Source organism: Cydia pomonella, chromosome 5 (assembly GCF_033807575.1).
Source record: "Cydia pomonella isolate Wapato2018A chromosome 5, ilCydPomo1, whole genome shotgun sequence".
Taxonomy (NCBI): domain Eukaryota; kingdom Metazoa; phylum Arthropoda; class Insecta; order Lepidoptera; family Tortricidae; genus Cydia; species Cydia pomonella.
The window spans coordinates 18,547,892-18,564,286 of NC_084707.1; the positions used below are offsets into that span (position 1 = coordinate 18,547,892).

General features: G+C 39.8%; 1 protein-coding gene across 12 annotated transcripts in view; it reads left to right on the forward strand.

Annotated features, from left to right (window-relative positions):
- The window catches only part of LOC133517969 (ral guanine nucleotide dissociation stimulator), a 68,601-nt gene that overhangs the window by 47,924 nt on the left and 4,282 nt on the right, over positions 1–16,395 (forward strand). For 9 of the 12 annotated variants that reach the window (XM_061851483.1, XM_061851477.1, XM_061851476.1 and 6 more), the window contains 5 exons: positions 1,924–2,028; positions 6,875–7,026; positions 7,409–7,519; positions 11,084–11,219; positions 13,222–14,647. In XM_061851483.1, the coding sequence (XP_061707467.1) occupies positions 1,924–2,028; positions 6,875–7,026; positions 7,409–7,519; positions 11,084–11,219; positions 13,222–14,647 (1,930 nt within the window). Of the gene's footprint in view, positions 1–462; positions 1,021–1,923; positions 2,029–6,874; positions 7,027–7,408; positions 7,520–11,083; positions 11,220–13,221; positions 14,648–16,395 lie in introns of those variants that run through there. The other 3 variants (XM_061851484.1, XM_061851480.1, XM_061851481.1) reach the window with 2 other exon arrangements.

The window sequence follows — 16,395 nt, forward strand, 5'->3', positions numbered from 1 at the left end:
ATTTATCCATGCAACATTTACGATTTTACACTATTCAAACACGTAACAAAAATGTAGGTTTTTCCTTGCCAAGTTAATTAATTACACGAACAACAGCCGTACGTGCAAACAAAGAGCAATATGTAGTTTTACAATAGCGGTTTGGTCATTAATTGACTTGTGTGGGGACATATTACTTACTTTTTGTAGTAAGCTCGTTAGACTGGCAAATCCGTCTCTCACGTGCAGTAGCTTACGTGCTCGTGTGGTTACTGCACTTAACACCGGTTAGAGTACGTCAAGCATTATTGACATGCTCTATTGAAGTTTTTCACGCGATCTCTCCGCGTGAGAGCAGTCGCTTTGAGCCCGCGCTGCTGGATCAGCGTCTACACGCTCCAGCGGGACTTTTAACTTTCGACTTATTGTATAAAACATGTATTCTGCTAAAAAATTACAACGTCCTTACGTAACATCCATCAGGGCTCGCTAAAGTAGTATATAACAGTGTGAAAGTTCCTCATAGTGCACCGTCAACTTTGTTATGCGATGGTCATATAATATGCAAATTAAATGTTTCATAACGTTTGAAGTGAAAATGTGCTGATTACTGAAATTAATAGACCGTGCTCGGATTAATAGCTAAGCATCGACAGTTTTAGAAAACACCGTTAACGAGGGAGAGCTGGTCCGGAATCGTAAAAAGGGCGGTGGTGATAGCTCGTAGTCTGTGTATATCGGTTAATTGAAGTGAGGAATTGAGTCGAGCCGGATGCGGATGGCAAGTGTGCCGCTGTCCGAGCCCCGGCGGCGATTTCACCCGCGTCACGCACGTCCGCGCTCGCATGCTCTCCCTCCTCACTGATCGATCCAGTTACAGAATCACTACATTTGCATATGATCATTGCGCGAGTGAAAGTGAGCGTGATGCTGAGCTCAGCTGGGCCGTGACGTGACGTGACGTCATGGGCCATGTGGAAGATATGCGGCGTCAGTAAAGCCGAGCCCGTGCTGTTCGCTGATAACATTGATGATGATTATGTAAGCGCGATAAGGAGGTTATCTCTGGGAATGCTCTCGTAATCGGTAGCGTTATGTGTTAATAGAAAGTCGGTAACATTGAAATATTGATGTAATGCTACTGCTAATCTAATGTGATCATTTAATTCATTCAAGACTGAACTGAACGGATTCTGTAAATTAAAGGGGCAATTGATGCACTTCCATTAAAAGCTAAAATATACCAATTTCCGTAAAATACCAGGTGTTAAATAAATAATGCTTCCATCTAAAATGTGGAATATTTACATTTCCATGTCCTGTCTTTCAAGAAAGAACCGGAAATCTGGGAATTGAATGACGAGTGGGGATAGAATCAGATGCGCCCAGTGTTTGATCAGAATATACAATCTTAATGAATGGTCGTTGTTACAATTTTGCTTATAGGTATCTACACTCTACAGTGATTTCTTTTTTTCTGAATGACCTAATCCATTCAAACGAACTCTCAGCTTATCAATGTGAAATGTGGTAGTGGCGTGGCAGCTGCCAAGTGTTAAGCTTTTCACACAGGCAATTTTGTGCAACTGGCCTATATGGGCGAGTTGCAAAAAAAATTTACGTAGACCTACAATTACGTACAGACCTATCATTAGTCTTAAGTTAATTGATTCCATTGTGTTACGACAATTAGCAGTTTCTATTTGAATTACATGCATGAAAGTGCGTCAGCGTATGCTATACACTTATATATGTATGTGTTAAGTACAATACAATTAACATAGTTCATTTTCGTAAAACAATTAAATTAAGACATCATATGTCCTTAACTACGCTTAATTACGTTTTTTTTTTTCAATTCACCCATAAAATTAAATTATGAGGTAGTATAGTGTTGTGTTTGTGGTTGATCACTTGTGTTGACCTGCTAATGGTGTGTTCCAGCAGCCGACATGGCGGCTGTGGGGCGAGGAGCGCGTCGACGGCGCCATCTACACCGTCTACCTCAAGAAGGTGCGCTACCACCGGCCCACGCGCAGCGCATCCAGTGTGAGTATACCTTATGTACCTAATAATTTCTAATGTATCTATGCAGCTCGCCTTTCACTCTGACCTTATGCTGTAGTTGTGTGTGTGACTGAATAGGGTTATATTTTATCTTTATTTGATATTTAAGTATTATACGTGAGAACCTGTAATTGGCACTGTAATTATATTGTTGCTTGTATTCGTGTTTAAAGTTATTGGTTTTACATGTATGTAATAAAAATAAATAAAGAACACAAAAAATGGACATGTTTACACTTATACATATTATTCAAATTCAAATATCACGTCAATACTCATGGTTAGAATTTCCCATCACGTCTTAGGTCAATTACTCACCTACTCGTTTACGGGTCACAAGTCAATTCTGAATATTATTGAGACAATATTGAGATTTAAATACTAATCATAAACATAATAATGCGGTCAATGACTTGGGTCAGGTGAGTAATTAATTTATATTAATTTTTCACACCACCTGCTCGACAATGCCAAATCATTATTTTGTAGAATTGCATTCTTGTAATATTTAATTTCGATTGAATCCCCCCAAAATTTACAGTCCACTGTTTCGAAATCGCACATTTATTATTTTGGTACCAAATAATAAATGTGCAATTTCGAAACAGTGGACTGTAAATTTTTATACAAAATAATGTTTTAATTGCCTTGAAATTCAGATTTTAGGCACTAACCTGGGTTTAGAGGGGTCGTCAGCTCCTCTTTCAGGCGGCGAGGGCCCCGGAGACCAGCTCGTGCACTTACCAGACCTCTAAGGTTACCTGCACGCCTGAATATACCGCAACTCCAGCGTCCCTCCGTCCGATCTCAAGGCACAAAACTTAATTTTCAACAATTTTAAGCACGATTACTCCGATTTACCGAGATAACTAACGAAAGCCAGCAAATAGGCAGCTTTTGGTGCGAAACTTAGATCACAGAAATATATATATATACAAGAATTGCTCGTTTACAGGTATAAGATAAAACAGCACTTATGACGTCATGGTACTCACGGTCAAGTTACCTATTTTATTAGTTCTTTCCGATTTATTACAAAAAAATTGTGTCAAAAATAACTGCTGACTACGTTTTTCTAATAATTTTTGGCGCTTTATTTTGTGCATGGTGTGAAATAATATATTATACGTATAAATACAGGAAACATCCCTATTCGAACACGTTTGCTGTAGTTGCCTAAAGTTGTACGACCACTAGAAGCGCATAATGCATATATAATACGCACATTCTGTTGTTGTGTTTATTTTTGGCGGATTTCTAAGCTTTGTGGTTTTTAAAAAAGTTATGTTGCGTCTACCTACACCAGAGGACTAATTCTAATTCTAATTAACTTCACATTATTCTAAAAATCTTCTATATAAAGGGTCTCCACACTTACTTCCTGGTAAGAGTGTACAATAGTGTACAGTAGTGTACAATAGACTCTGGTTGTTAACAACAAGTAGTTTAACGTACCTGCATAGGGACTGACGACATGACAACTAAGTACCCTGTAATACTCGCAGTTAATCCCCGTCGAGTAATTAAATAAACATCCAACAACAGTGTATTCAAACTGCGAGACAAATGTTTTGATAGCATGGTGTGATATTCGTTGTTTTGTCGCTCATTAACTGGATTGTTTACGAACACATGCCGTGCTACGAGTTCTTTGTGCTGAAACATACCTTAGTTGAATCGAATTATAAATCTTAGCATATATTTAGCTTATAAGTTTCGGAATATACATAGCTTATTAATTCTATAAAAAAAAATCGAGTTCAAATGGTGTTAATATTTTACCGACCCCTCCATATACCTAGTATTTTTTAAACTTGTATCTACCTACATTTAAAGTCAGTGAAAAGTAACCCTACCTGCAAATAAAACATCGTTCTATGCTTCTTTTGACTGGGCTATATGATTTTTTTTCAGTAAAATTTCCATCCATAAAGATCTCTTTGATTTGCGTTTTATTCACCTCACCTGTCGACATAACTTGGCATAGCGAAATTACGTTGGGCGCCCATTTTCAACCCCATGAATACGTTACACGCCGTGACGATGACGGCGAAAGGAAATTCAACGTTTTCTATATAATGATACAGGATACTACAGCTTGCGAAGAGTAGTTTCTCGAAATAGAACCTACCTATAACGAGACTCCGCTTATGTGATTTTAGCTCTCTCATTTCTCATGCCTTTAAAAACGATTACTCAATATTTAATTAATAAATTCTGCTCAAAAGGAAAAAGGGGCCAGTAAGCTTTTTGAACGTTATGAGAAAAGTACAGGGTCTTTGGTTTTCGTTTGCCAAATTTAAATGTCAGATAGGTTAGAACATTAACTATCTTTTCAGCCGGCGTAGCCAAAATGACAATCGCTATCGCTTCGACAACGAAACGCTTTGTGTCTCTCTATCACTATCTATCACTCTTCCATATTAGTGCGACAGTGACGGTTGCGTATCGATCGCTACGGAGCGTAAGCGATATGCATGTTGGCTACGCACCCAGACCTCCAAAAAAATCTTGTGCATGCGGATATTTTTTTTTTACTTTTTAAAATTATTTAGGAGTCCTGAAGTTCTGTATTCGGTTGTGTTTTTTTTTATGTTAGCGGGTTATAACAATAAAATGAGAATTATTTCAGAGCCGTGAAAAAATACTCATATAACTTTTTACGATACTTTGTTATTATTAGGCAATATATACAAGATAATTATTTACAATAACATTAATGGATGTTAGAATAGGGCCCGTGGTCTGAGCGCCCATTTTCAACCCCATGAATACGTTACACGCCGTGACGGCGAAAGGAAATTCAACGTTTTCTATATAATGATACAGGATACTACAGCTTGCGAAGACTGGTCAGCTTTTTCACGTAGTTTAGATATAAGGTCGAATAAGACCTTTGGACACCGTTTTTGTCCATTTTCGGAACACAAGTCTTAGTCATTTTTATTAGCTGGGCACAATTTTCAGCTCTTCAATTATTTTTAGACACTCAACTACTCAAACAGCCAAAAAAACTATCAATCAGCCGACATTGTGGAAGGTTTGCGGGATTTCGGACTTTCTTACATTCAAATAGTATGTTATCGGAGTCCTAGAATTGTAATGTATGTCTGCTCAAACTTGTCCATAATACATGTATTTGATATTTCCTGGTATTGTAGAATTATTGCTAGTATAGTATCAACCATTTCCAGGTATATCAGTTTTGCCAAAAGGAAATTAACTTTTATCATCCAAACTGAATGATTTCCCTTTGCAATTTCGAGTCATCTAGCGACACTGAGACCATTATGGTCGATTTTTACTGATCAGTGTATTTCGGGGCTCTTATCTTCTTGTAGCATTCCAGACCTATTTGTTTTAATGATCGACAAATATACGGTTGGTAACTCTTAAAAAATTTGGCGACATCTCGTTGGCTCATGTAATTCATATAATTAAAAGTGCTTTGGAGTCAATTCAGGCTTGCCTTGGTTATTATCTTCGCTGGCCAGCCACTACCACTTTTGCGATTTATAGTCAAGGATGAAACTGGTACATTTTCTGTACTAAAATGACCCACTGTGTGTCCCTTTTCCCATGTTTAAGTTAGAATTTTTAAAATGTACAACACGTTTTCGCAGAGTTTTTTTGTTTCGACTCCAGTCTAACAAAAACAAATGTTTGAAGAAAGAAAATATGAAATTCAAGAATCTCAAAAGAACTAGGAACAACTTTATTAACAGCATTTTTTGTTTATGTAGACAGTTTTGTTTATAAGTCTACAGAAAATCATTCTATTTTTTTTTATCACCCGTTAGTTTACCAATTACTCTGACACCGGTGGTCCGATTTGAGTAATATTTATATTGATATGATTGAGGGCTCGGGCTATAGTGCCCACGCTAGCCCAATGCGGTTTGGGGACTTCACATACACCTTACTATGCAATGTGAACCTCCTCATATACCTTGGTTCACAAAAGCAGATTTAAGTAGGAAATTAATTAAGATAGCTTTAAGGTTACGTTCTGGACACATTCCGCTTAACAAGTTTGCTTACATAATGAAAAAAAGAACCATCGCCAAACTGCAATAAAATAGAAGACGTTCAGCATGTTTTGACGGAATGTGTACGGAATGAAGGCGAAAGATTAGCTCTGTTTCGCTTACTCAGTCTGAATAGGTTAGATATGGGTGGATTCCAGTGTATTTTGGCAGAGCCTTCGTCAGTTGAGGCCAAACAAATTTATTTATTTGTGTTAGACTATTTAAGTAGATATAAGACTATAACATAAATATTAACTGTAATATTGATTAAGGTACGATGGGGCTGACATAATCATTAAGGATTGTAAGTTCCTAAATAATAAAAGAAAGAAAAATACATCTTTGAATTTCTTCGCAGATGTATACAGATTTCCTTACGATGTTTTCCATTACCGAAAAACTAGCGGTAAATATCAAACGATATTTCGTACATAAGTTCCGAAAAACTCATTGGTACGAGCCAGGATATCCACTCGGCCACTACCGATTTGAGTAATTCTTTTTTTTGTTTGAAAGGAGTTGCCGTCAAGGTAGTCCCATATTCATTTGGGTCTGATCTGATGATGAGATCCGTGAGGAATTGAGGGAAGTCCTCATTTTTAAAGGCACGTATTAGGTGTTTTGGGTGTTTTCTTAAACAACTGAAGCATTTCCTCTCGAAAACTACCAATTTGATGTATGTTAATGTGAATGACTGTTTGATTCAATAAATAAAATGTTTCTATTGTCAGTTTATTGCGTTGTGTCACTGTGTGGTAGTTATCTCATGTCTAATAATATCATGGTATTGTATTTTTCAGGAGTCGGACGACGAGATCTCTCACCTGGAATGGGAGACGGTCCGGGTGCGCTTCGTGAAGGCTGGCACGGTCGAGCGCCTGGTCGAGGCGCTGGCCACGGACGATGGCGAACTCGAGTCTACATACGTCAACGTGTTCCTCGCTACGTACCGGTGAGTACGGTTGGGTGTTTTAATATATTGTTGTTGTTTTGTCCCGTCAGCAAGGTGACGATACTAGCAAAGTTATTTAGAAAAATTGCAGTAACATGTTCTACTGACATGCTTGTTCTAGACGACAAATTATCTCTAATTAATTCATGTTTCGTTAATTAAAATACCATAAAACCCTGGTTTAAAGAGTGACTCAGGGGAACATGGCAACGAGAGACTATAAAAAAATTAAGTCAGGCCTGGTCAAAGCGGACCCGAATTATGTATATATATTTGAGCACCTTTACGTGTGGGTTTGGTTTACATGAAGGCGCTCACGTCTTTGTTTCAGCAAGTTACATTATCCCATCCCTATTTTTAATGTCCAATCGTATAATTTCAGTTCATTTGCGGAGTGCAATCGAGTATTGGACCTGCTGCTGCGACGGTATGAAGCTCTGGCGGCGGAGGACGTGCTACCCTCGGCGGTAGATACCTCTCAGCAACACAGAAAGTAATTTCATTTTAGTATCTTGCCTGTACTCCGTACTTTTTTTCTGTAATCTGTCTCCGTTAGAAAATATGTATTAAGTACATATTTTCTAAGTACAGTACATAAGCACAGTACATACGGTGCTACTTTTCCGCACTAGTGCGAGAATAAACACTTTCCGTGTCAACAATTAATACATAAAACGTTGTACGATATCGACGAATAGTGTCGATTTAAAACACGACCGAAGGGAGTGTGTATCCCCACTCGTTGCGAATTTCCTACTTTCTGTACTTGTATCGTAAATAACTATTGTAACAGCTTGCGATACGTAGTATTGCATCGACTCTACGAGTTAAGTAACGCTGGTTAGTCACTTCCATGTATTTGTTGGATGAAAAGTATTATTAGTAGCGTGGCACAGCGGCTATACCCCGTTTCATTTACCATGGCGGGATGTCACTTGAAACTGTAAAAACAGAACCATAAATGGTAATCTATTGTTTAAAAATTTCATTACGAGCTCTGCTCTTCAAAGTCAGTGTGTGGTGGTCAGGTCAGGCCAATAAGTTTGCATTGACGCCATTTGTCGTCTAGTTTGTATTTTTATTAGTTTGTAAGTTTAAAATTTATTTATTTTATTGATGTAGATAAAGCAGTGTATGTAACTGTACTAAATGACTTAATTTTGCATTAAAATACTCGTGCGATCCTTTTAAGAAACTCATTTCATTCGTTTCATAAACCCACACTTGTATCACTTGTAGTTTAATGCCTTTAATTATGTATCAGTCACATAAACTACTATTATGTTAAAGGTTAAAAAATAATAATAAAAAAGGCATACCTATGTTAACGGCACCAATCATGGGACATTAAGGAATTTTTTTTTAGTATTTTTGATATTCCACCGACAGACACCTGTAAAATTTCTACCGCTTAACGCTTTAAAAGTTGAAGTTCGAATTCGTTCTTTATGTTTTCTATGTATTTAATGTAAGCTACTGCAATTGATTTCAATATTAATTAACCAATTAAAACTGGTTTTTTGCTCCAGTCATGGGATGAATGGCGCCATTCATTTTCAAACTAACAAATATCAATGAAAAATTAAACTTAAGCAGCTCTTTGGCTCTTGTTTATAGTAAAATGTCGCCAGCGTTTAAAAACTGATGGTAAATACTTGTTTTACACTACTAATGACCGTCTCAAATAGAATCCCGCCATGGTAAATGAAATGGGGTATATAAGGCCACGGCTTTCCAGCCCGAGAGAACCTAGGTCCTAGAACGTGAGAGTCAGAATGGCGGGTGTACCTAAATAAAATTAAATGAAAACCATACCATATTTTTGTACCTAATTTGTACTATTTAGTACCTCCTTTAAAAAAAATTGTACCTCACGGTACTTAAAGTTATCCCCAAAAATAGGTCACCCGCCATCCTGACAGTCAGAATGGCGGGTATACTTTATTTATTTATTTATTTATTTATTACGCTATGTTCCCGTGGTTATGATAAATTCTATAAAAGCCAAATTTTTGTACCTTTTTTGTACCTTCATATTCAATTATAATAAGTCATTTTATTTTTGGTTTCCAAGTTTTACTCATTTTATATTTTGCTTGCTATTACAATTTTGCAGGCGTTATAATTTTTCAAATTATCGATTTCATTTTTAAGAAAAAACGCTAAGGTACAATTATTTTTATTAAAAAAACCGGCCAAGAGCATGTCGGGCCACGCTCAGTGTAGGGTTCCGTAGTTACTCTTCCGTCACAATAAGCTAAACTGGAGCTTAAAGTATAGTAAATTGCTAACCAAGGGATGAAACGGTACCTTTCACCCGAGTTAAACAAATAGGCAAATTTGCATAATCAGTACCTAATTAAAGTAAGTCTTTTTACTATGAAGGGAAAACTTTTTGCGATAACTCAAAAATAGCTAAACTGATCATGTCCGCTATAGTTTTCATTTAATGTCTTTCTTAAGCTCTACTTCCACGATTTTTTTCATATTTATGGTTCCTGGACCTATGGTTCAAAAGTTAGAGGGGGGGGGACACAATTTTTTTTCTTTCGGAGCGATTATCTCCGAATATATTCACATTATCAAAAAATGTTTCTTGAAAACCCCTATTAGTTTTGAAAGACCTTTCCAACGATACCCCACACTATAGGGTTGAAGCGAAAAAAAAATTTCACCCCCACTTTACGTGTAGGGGAGGTACCCTAAAAAAAATATTTTTTTAGATTTTATTTTACGACTTTGTCGGTTTTATTGATTTATATATCCATGCCAAATTTCAGCTTTCTACCACTAACGACCACGGAGCAAAGCCTCGGACAGACAGACAGACAGACAGACGGACATGGCGAAACTATAAGGGTTCCTAGTTGACTACGGAACCCTAAAAAGGCTAGGCGCCAATTCAAATAAATCTTCCTAAGAAAAATCATTTTTAAGACATGATTTTCTGAGCTATTAGAACTTAACAGATTAAACATTAAAGGTACTAAATCCTGGCGTAATAAAAATAATTGTACCTTAGCGTTAAAAAAGGCTAGGCGCTAATTCAAAGAAATCTTCCTAAGAAAAATCATTTTGAAGACATGATTTTCTGAGTTATTTGAACTTAACAGATTAAACATTAAAGGTACTAAATCCTGGCGTAATAAAAATAATTGTACCTTAGCGTTTTTTCTTAAAAATTAAATCGATAACTTGAAAAATTATAACGCCTGCAACATTGTAATAGAGAGCAAAATATAAAATGAGTAAAACTTGGAAAGCACAAATAAAATGACTCATATTATAATTGAATATGAAGGTACAAAAAAGGTACAAAAATTTGGCTTTTATAGAATTTATCAATAACCACGGGGACATAGCGTAATAAAGTACACCCGCCATTCTGACTGTCAGGATGGCGGGTGACCTGTTTTTTGATCATAACTTTACGTACCGTGAGGTGCAATTTTTTTTAAACGAGGTACTAAATAGTACAAATTAGGTACAAAAATATGGTATGCTTTTCATTTGATTTTATTTAGGTACACCCGCCATTCTGACTCTCACCCTAGAACACCGAGGGAGAAAAGGTGAGGCCCTATGCATTGAATTTAACCACGGGCTTTGCTTTTAGTACTTAAAGCTCAGCGCTCCTGCGCTCGCGCGTTGTCAAGCCGTTAATACTAATTCTAAACCGTTTTACTAGCTCGCTTCATAAAATCCTTAGGTACCTACATGTTTGTCCAGTTATGTATTTTATTTTATTTATAGATATGTGATTTTAGTAGATATGGCACTAAAACATTTTTTTCATGTTTTTAATTGCAATACTTTCCAGATAATGGGAAAGTAAAATCATAACCAACGAAACAGTTTTTTCTCAATAAATTTTACCGCTGTTTACTGCTGCCACATACAATACAATAGAATACAAATATTCTTTATTGCTCACCAATATGAAAATAACACAATGACATACAAATTAAACACACAACTTAGACTTGTTTGCCCCACATATAATGATGTGGGACAAACAATAAGTTCGTGATCTGTAAGGGTTGTGATCGTGTCGCAGAACTCTGGTGGCGTGTCTGCACGTGTGGTTGGACACGTACCCGGAGGATTTTCGGCAGCCCCCCCACCACCCCGCTCTGCAACAGCTGCTCGCCTTCACACAGCTCCATCTGCCGGGATCAGAGCTACATTCGAAGGTAAATTATGATTTATGTGTGTAATGTATACCTGCCTTAGTGAGACCTAAAATGTACCTAAAAATAAATATAAAGGATTATAGATAATTGGCGGTTAAAGCGTTTCACATACCTAACTTGATTCATTAACTGACGACAGGGACGCAGCAATACGTAGAAGTGAGATGCCGTTATTCCTACCGTGTCTGACGTATAGCTGCATCCCGGCCGGTTACTGATTTAAGTTAGGTCAAAGGTGTGTAAAGCGCTTAAGAGGAAAGTGGACGGTCGTTTCTCCATACAAACGTAGTCCTCATTTTCCTCTCTCGATATTGATATTATGAATGCAGGGAAACCCTTATGAAAATACAGAGAACAGCATGCATGGCTATTACCGGGGCGTTTAGAACAACGCCAACAGCGGCGATGGAGGTACTGCTAGACCTCCCGCCGCTACATCTGGTGATACAATCTGAGGCGCGGAAATCGCTACACAGGCTGGCCCTAACAGGCTTATGGAACGATAGCAAGCCAAAGACTAAACACACAAACATGGAATGTGACAATTTAATGGAAAGGATAACGAATAATAACAATAAATAAATAAATAAATATGGGCTGCGATAAGATGCAACCCAAGTTTGTGTTCCGTAAGAATTTTGAAGTTAAAGTTCCAACAAGGGCTGAATGGACCGAAGGTCTTCAAGCACCAAACTCGGATGAAAACGACATCATATGGTACACAGACGGGTCCAAGACAGTACGCTATAATTGCCTGTGTGCATGAAAATGTAGTTAGGCAAACCCAAGGGAAGAATATCTATATACTCAGCGACAGTCAGGCTGCACTCAAGGCGCTCATGGCGCCCAGAGTGGACTCTAATACTGGTATACAATGGTGTCCAAGCTCTGAACAAGCTTGGAAGACAAAATAGAGTGCAACTGGTATGGATTCCAGGGCACGAGGGATTCATAGGCAATGAAAATGCAGATGAACTTGCCAGAGTCGGATCCGTAAGTGACCACATAGGTCCGGAACCATTCGTGGGGCTCTCACAGGGAACCATTAAAACGTCTATCAAAGACCACACTAAAACCAGACACCAAAAAGAATGGGACAGTCTGACGGGTCTAAAGCACTCAAAGCTCTTCATACAAGGAGTAGACTCCGGTTGGAGCAAAAAGCTATGAAAACTTAGCAGGAGACAAGTCCAAATTATAACAGGGGTGTTTACAGGCCATTATGGGGTCAAAGGGGTTTTGGCCAGGATGGGACACTCCGACAACACCGATTGTCGAATGTGTGGTGAAGAGGAAGAGACAGTAACACGCCTAATATGTGAATGTCACGCCCTCTTTGGAGCAGGCTATCTGGAACCAAAGGAATTCAAAAGGCTACCGATAAGCTCCATCATCCGGCATATGGAAATGGTCAAAAACGCTCTTGAGTACCTAATGGATATATATAATAACTACACAAAAAATCCCTATGGGTTGAAGTGTATCCGCAAGGGCCCCCGAAAATTAGAAGATAAGATATTATGGAAAATATTTTTGCATAGGTTAGGCGGAAAAAAGCGCAAGATTGTTCCGTCACGACCCTCATTCGTTTAAATTAATTCTCGAGAATAAGTAGCCTTAATTTCACCGACTTACGCATATCCTATAGTGGCGCAGTTGGCAAACAGCCGCTTAGAAACAGCGACCATCCGGGTTTGATTCCCAGACGTGTATGCAGATATTACTCTCTGTATTTTTTCGCTTTGAAATCAGTTTCAGCTTGTACTAAAATGTTTTCTTATGTTTAGTTGTTATTGTGTGGTGTTGTGTCTCCCTGCCTGTAATTCGCATTTATGAGCTATATTGTGAAATTTTGTGAGCAGTTTCGATGATTATTATTTTGACGATCAAGTTTCTTTTTTCTTGCATTTGTTAATCAATAACATACTACGTTTATAAATAATAATATAATTCGTTTCAACCGAGAGTTCTACGACGCTCACACGGTTTTTTTGTATTCCAGGTATTACAGAAGCTAGCTATATTCAAAGCGGAGCGGAATGGCATTTCAGGCGCAGCAGGCGCGGGCGGCGGCGTGTGCGTGGCGGCGGGCATGCGGCTCGCGGCGCACCACACGGCCGCCTACCGCCTGCCGCACGTGCCGCACCGCCACTTCGCCGAGCAGCTCACGCGCATGGACATGCAGCTGTTCAAGAAGCTCGTGCCGCACCAGTGCCTCGGCGCCGTGTGGTCGCGCCGCGACAAGGACCGCGGCCACGACGCCGTCACCGTGCTCGCCACCGTCAACCAGTTCAACGCCGTCTCCTTCCGCGTCATCTCCACCGTGCTCGTCGAGCCCGACCTGCGGCCGGCCGACCGCGCCGACATCCTCGCCGCCTGGCTCGACATCGCCCGCGAGCTGAGGGTCCTCAAAAACTTCTCGTCGCTGAAAGCTATCATATCCGGCCTGCAGAGCAACTCCGTGTATAGACTGAGAAAGACGTGGGCGCTCCTCCCGAAGGAGAAGTCGGAGCTGTTCGACGAGTTGGCGCGTATATTTAGCGAGGACAACAATCGATGGGCGCAGCGGGAGCTTTTGATGCGGGAGGGCACCGCGAAGTTTGCCGACACGGTCGGAGAAAACGATCGACAGCTACAGAAGTTGCTGCACGAGCGAGGCTCGCCCGGCGTGAGCCACGGCACCATACCCTACCTCGGCACGTTCCTGACCGATCTAACCATGATAGACACCGCCATTCCGGACACGGTCGCGGACGGTTTGATAAACTTCGACAAACGACGAAAAGAGTTCGAGGTGCTCGCTCAAATAAAGTTGCTGCAGGGCGCCGCGAACGCGTACCACTTGGCCACTGACCCGATGTTCGATCGATGGTTCGACTCCGTGATCGTTCTAGACGACCGGGAGGCGCACCAGCTGTCCTGTCAAATAGAACCCCAAACGAATCCACCGAAAGAGAGGCGGCCGAAGAAACTAAACGATAACAACGGCCACGGCCACAGAAAGAACGACTCGATAGCGAGCACCAGCTCGAGCAACAGTTCGCAGTTCTACTGCGAGACGGACGGCGCGGCGAGCGCGTGGAAGCGGGACAGCCTGGAGCGGCGCGCGTCGCCGACGCGGCTGTCGCACGGCTCGTCGTCGTCGTCGCTGCCGTCGCTGGACGCGTCGCTGTCCAGCGCGGCCAGCGGCGCCAAGCCCAACGGCAAGCCCGCCGCCAGCCCCGCGCACCGCGCCGGCCCCGACTTCTATATCATCCGCGTCACCTACGAGTCCGACTGCGCCGACACGGACGGCGTGGTGCTCTACAAGTCCATCATGCTGTCCAACAACGAGCGCACGCCGCAGGTCGTCCGCAACGCCATGCTCAAGCTCAACCTCGACGGCGACCCCGACCAGTATACGCTCGCTCAAGTTTTACCTGATAGAGGTAAGTTTTTGTAGAGTTATTTCAATAGTAGTTTATGTGACTGCTACATAATAAAAGGCATTAAAATACACCAGTGTGGGTTTAAGAAACGAACGAAGTGAGTTTCTTAATAGTATCAGACGAGTGTTCTAATGCCTAATTTTGTACAGTTACATTCACTATTTTATCTACACACATATTATAAACTTTACGGTACATATGGTGCTACTTTACTGCACTAGTGCGAAAATTAGCATATTACGTTACTGTGTCGAACATTAGAGGGCCATATGTACTGTAAAACGTTGTACGATACATGTACGAATAGGTAATTCGCAACTCGTGTCGAATTAAAACATTCCCTTTGGTCGTGTTTTAATTTATCGCCACTCGTTTCGAATTTCCTATTTTTCGCACTTGTATCGTAATGTACTATTACAGTACATATGGTGCTACTTTACCGCACTAGTGCGAAATAAGCATATTACGTTACTGTGTCGAACATGTAGAGGGCCATAAGTACTGTAAAACGTTGTACGATACATGTGCGAATAGGTAATTCGCAACTCGTGTCGATTTAAAACACTCCCTTCGGTCGTGATTTAATTTATCGCCACTCGTTACTAATTTCCTATTTTTCGCACTTGTATCGTAAATAACAATTCTATGATATATTCACTAACCCAAATTACAGCCAACGTTGAGGATTCGTTGCTCTCTTGGCGGAACTCCCGGATATGTGGTGGCGTCACCGAAATAATTTTATCGCTCATTTTAAACGCACCTTTTGCTGTACTTACTTTAAAAACATATTTATTTTATACTTAAAACTAATTAAAAGATAAACTGTACGTCAAATGGCGGTAAATGAAAACTTTTTTCACGCATTCGTAGTTTTTTTTTTAATTCAGAGACAAACTAGAGTCGGGGGCCTATTTCCGTATCATTCGATACAAACTAAGATGCGAGATATATCAAAATTGTATGCAATTGACATTTTATTTCGATCAAAAAGGCATCTCGATTGATATAAGAATAGAGGGCAAATCGAATTGGTTTTTTCCAGAGATGTTCCAATTTAGAATGTATAACCAAATCGATTTTTATGTGGTTATAAAGCAATTACAACATCATCACAGATAAGATTATTTTTGTAACTAAACAGTTTATCGTAATGTTGGCCATTATTTACAGATTTTGAAGGCATCATAGAGGGTTTACGATATGTATGTATATAAAACACCTTTATGTGATAGCTTTCTGATAGATGGCATCTGCCGCAGGGTTATCGCACTGCCAGTGCGGGGGTGCTTACCACCTTATATTTAACCTTAGTCGGTCTCATAATTGGCTGTTATAGTTTGCTCTCTCCTCTGTCTCCGGTAACGATATCCACTTGATAAAGCGGAGAATCAAACTGTGCCAGTGACGGTGTCTTTCTGACACTCGTCATTTCGTAGCCCAGTGGATGTAGGTAACTGTGTGCTGTAAAATGCCAGCTGCAGAGGCCGCTCTTAAAGATATAAAAAAGGTGTCCAAAAGTATACGCACGCTAAAAAAATATATGAATGTTTGATGCAATTGAATGTTTCTTTACAGTACATATGGTGCTACTTTACCGCACTAGTGCGAAAATTAGCATATTACGTTACTATGTCGAACATTTAAAGGGCCATATGTACTGTAAAACGTTGTACGATACATGTGCGAATAGGTAATTCGCAAGTTGTGTCGATTTAAAACACTCCCTTCGGTCGTGTTTTAATTTA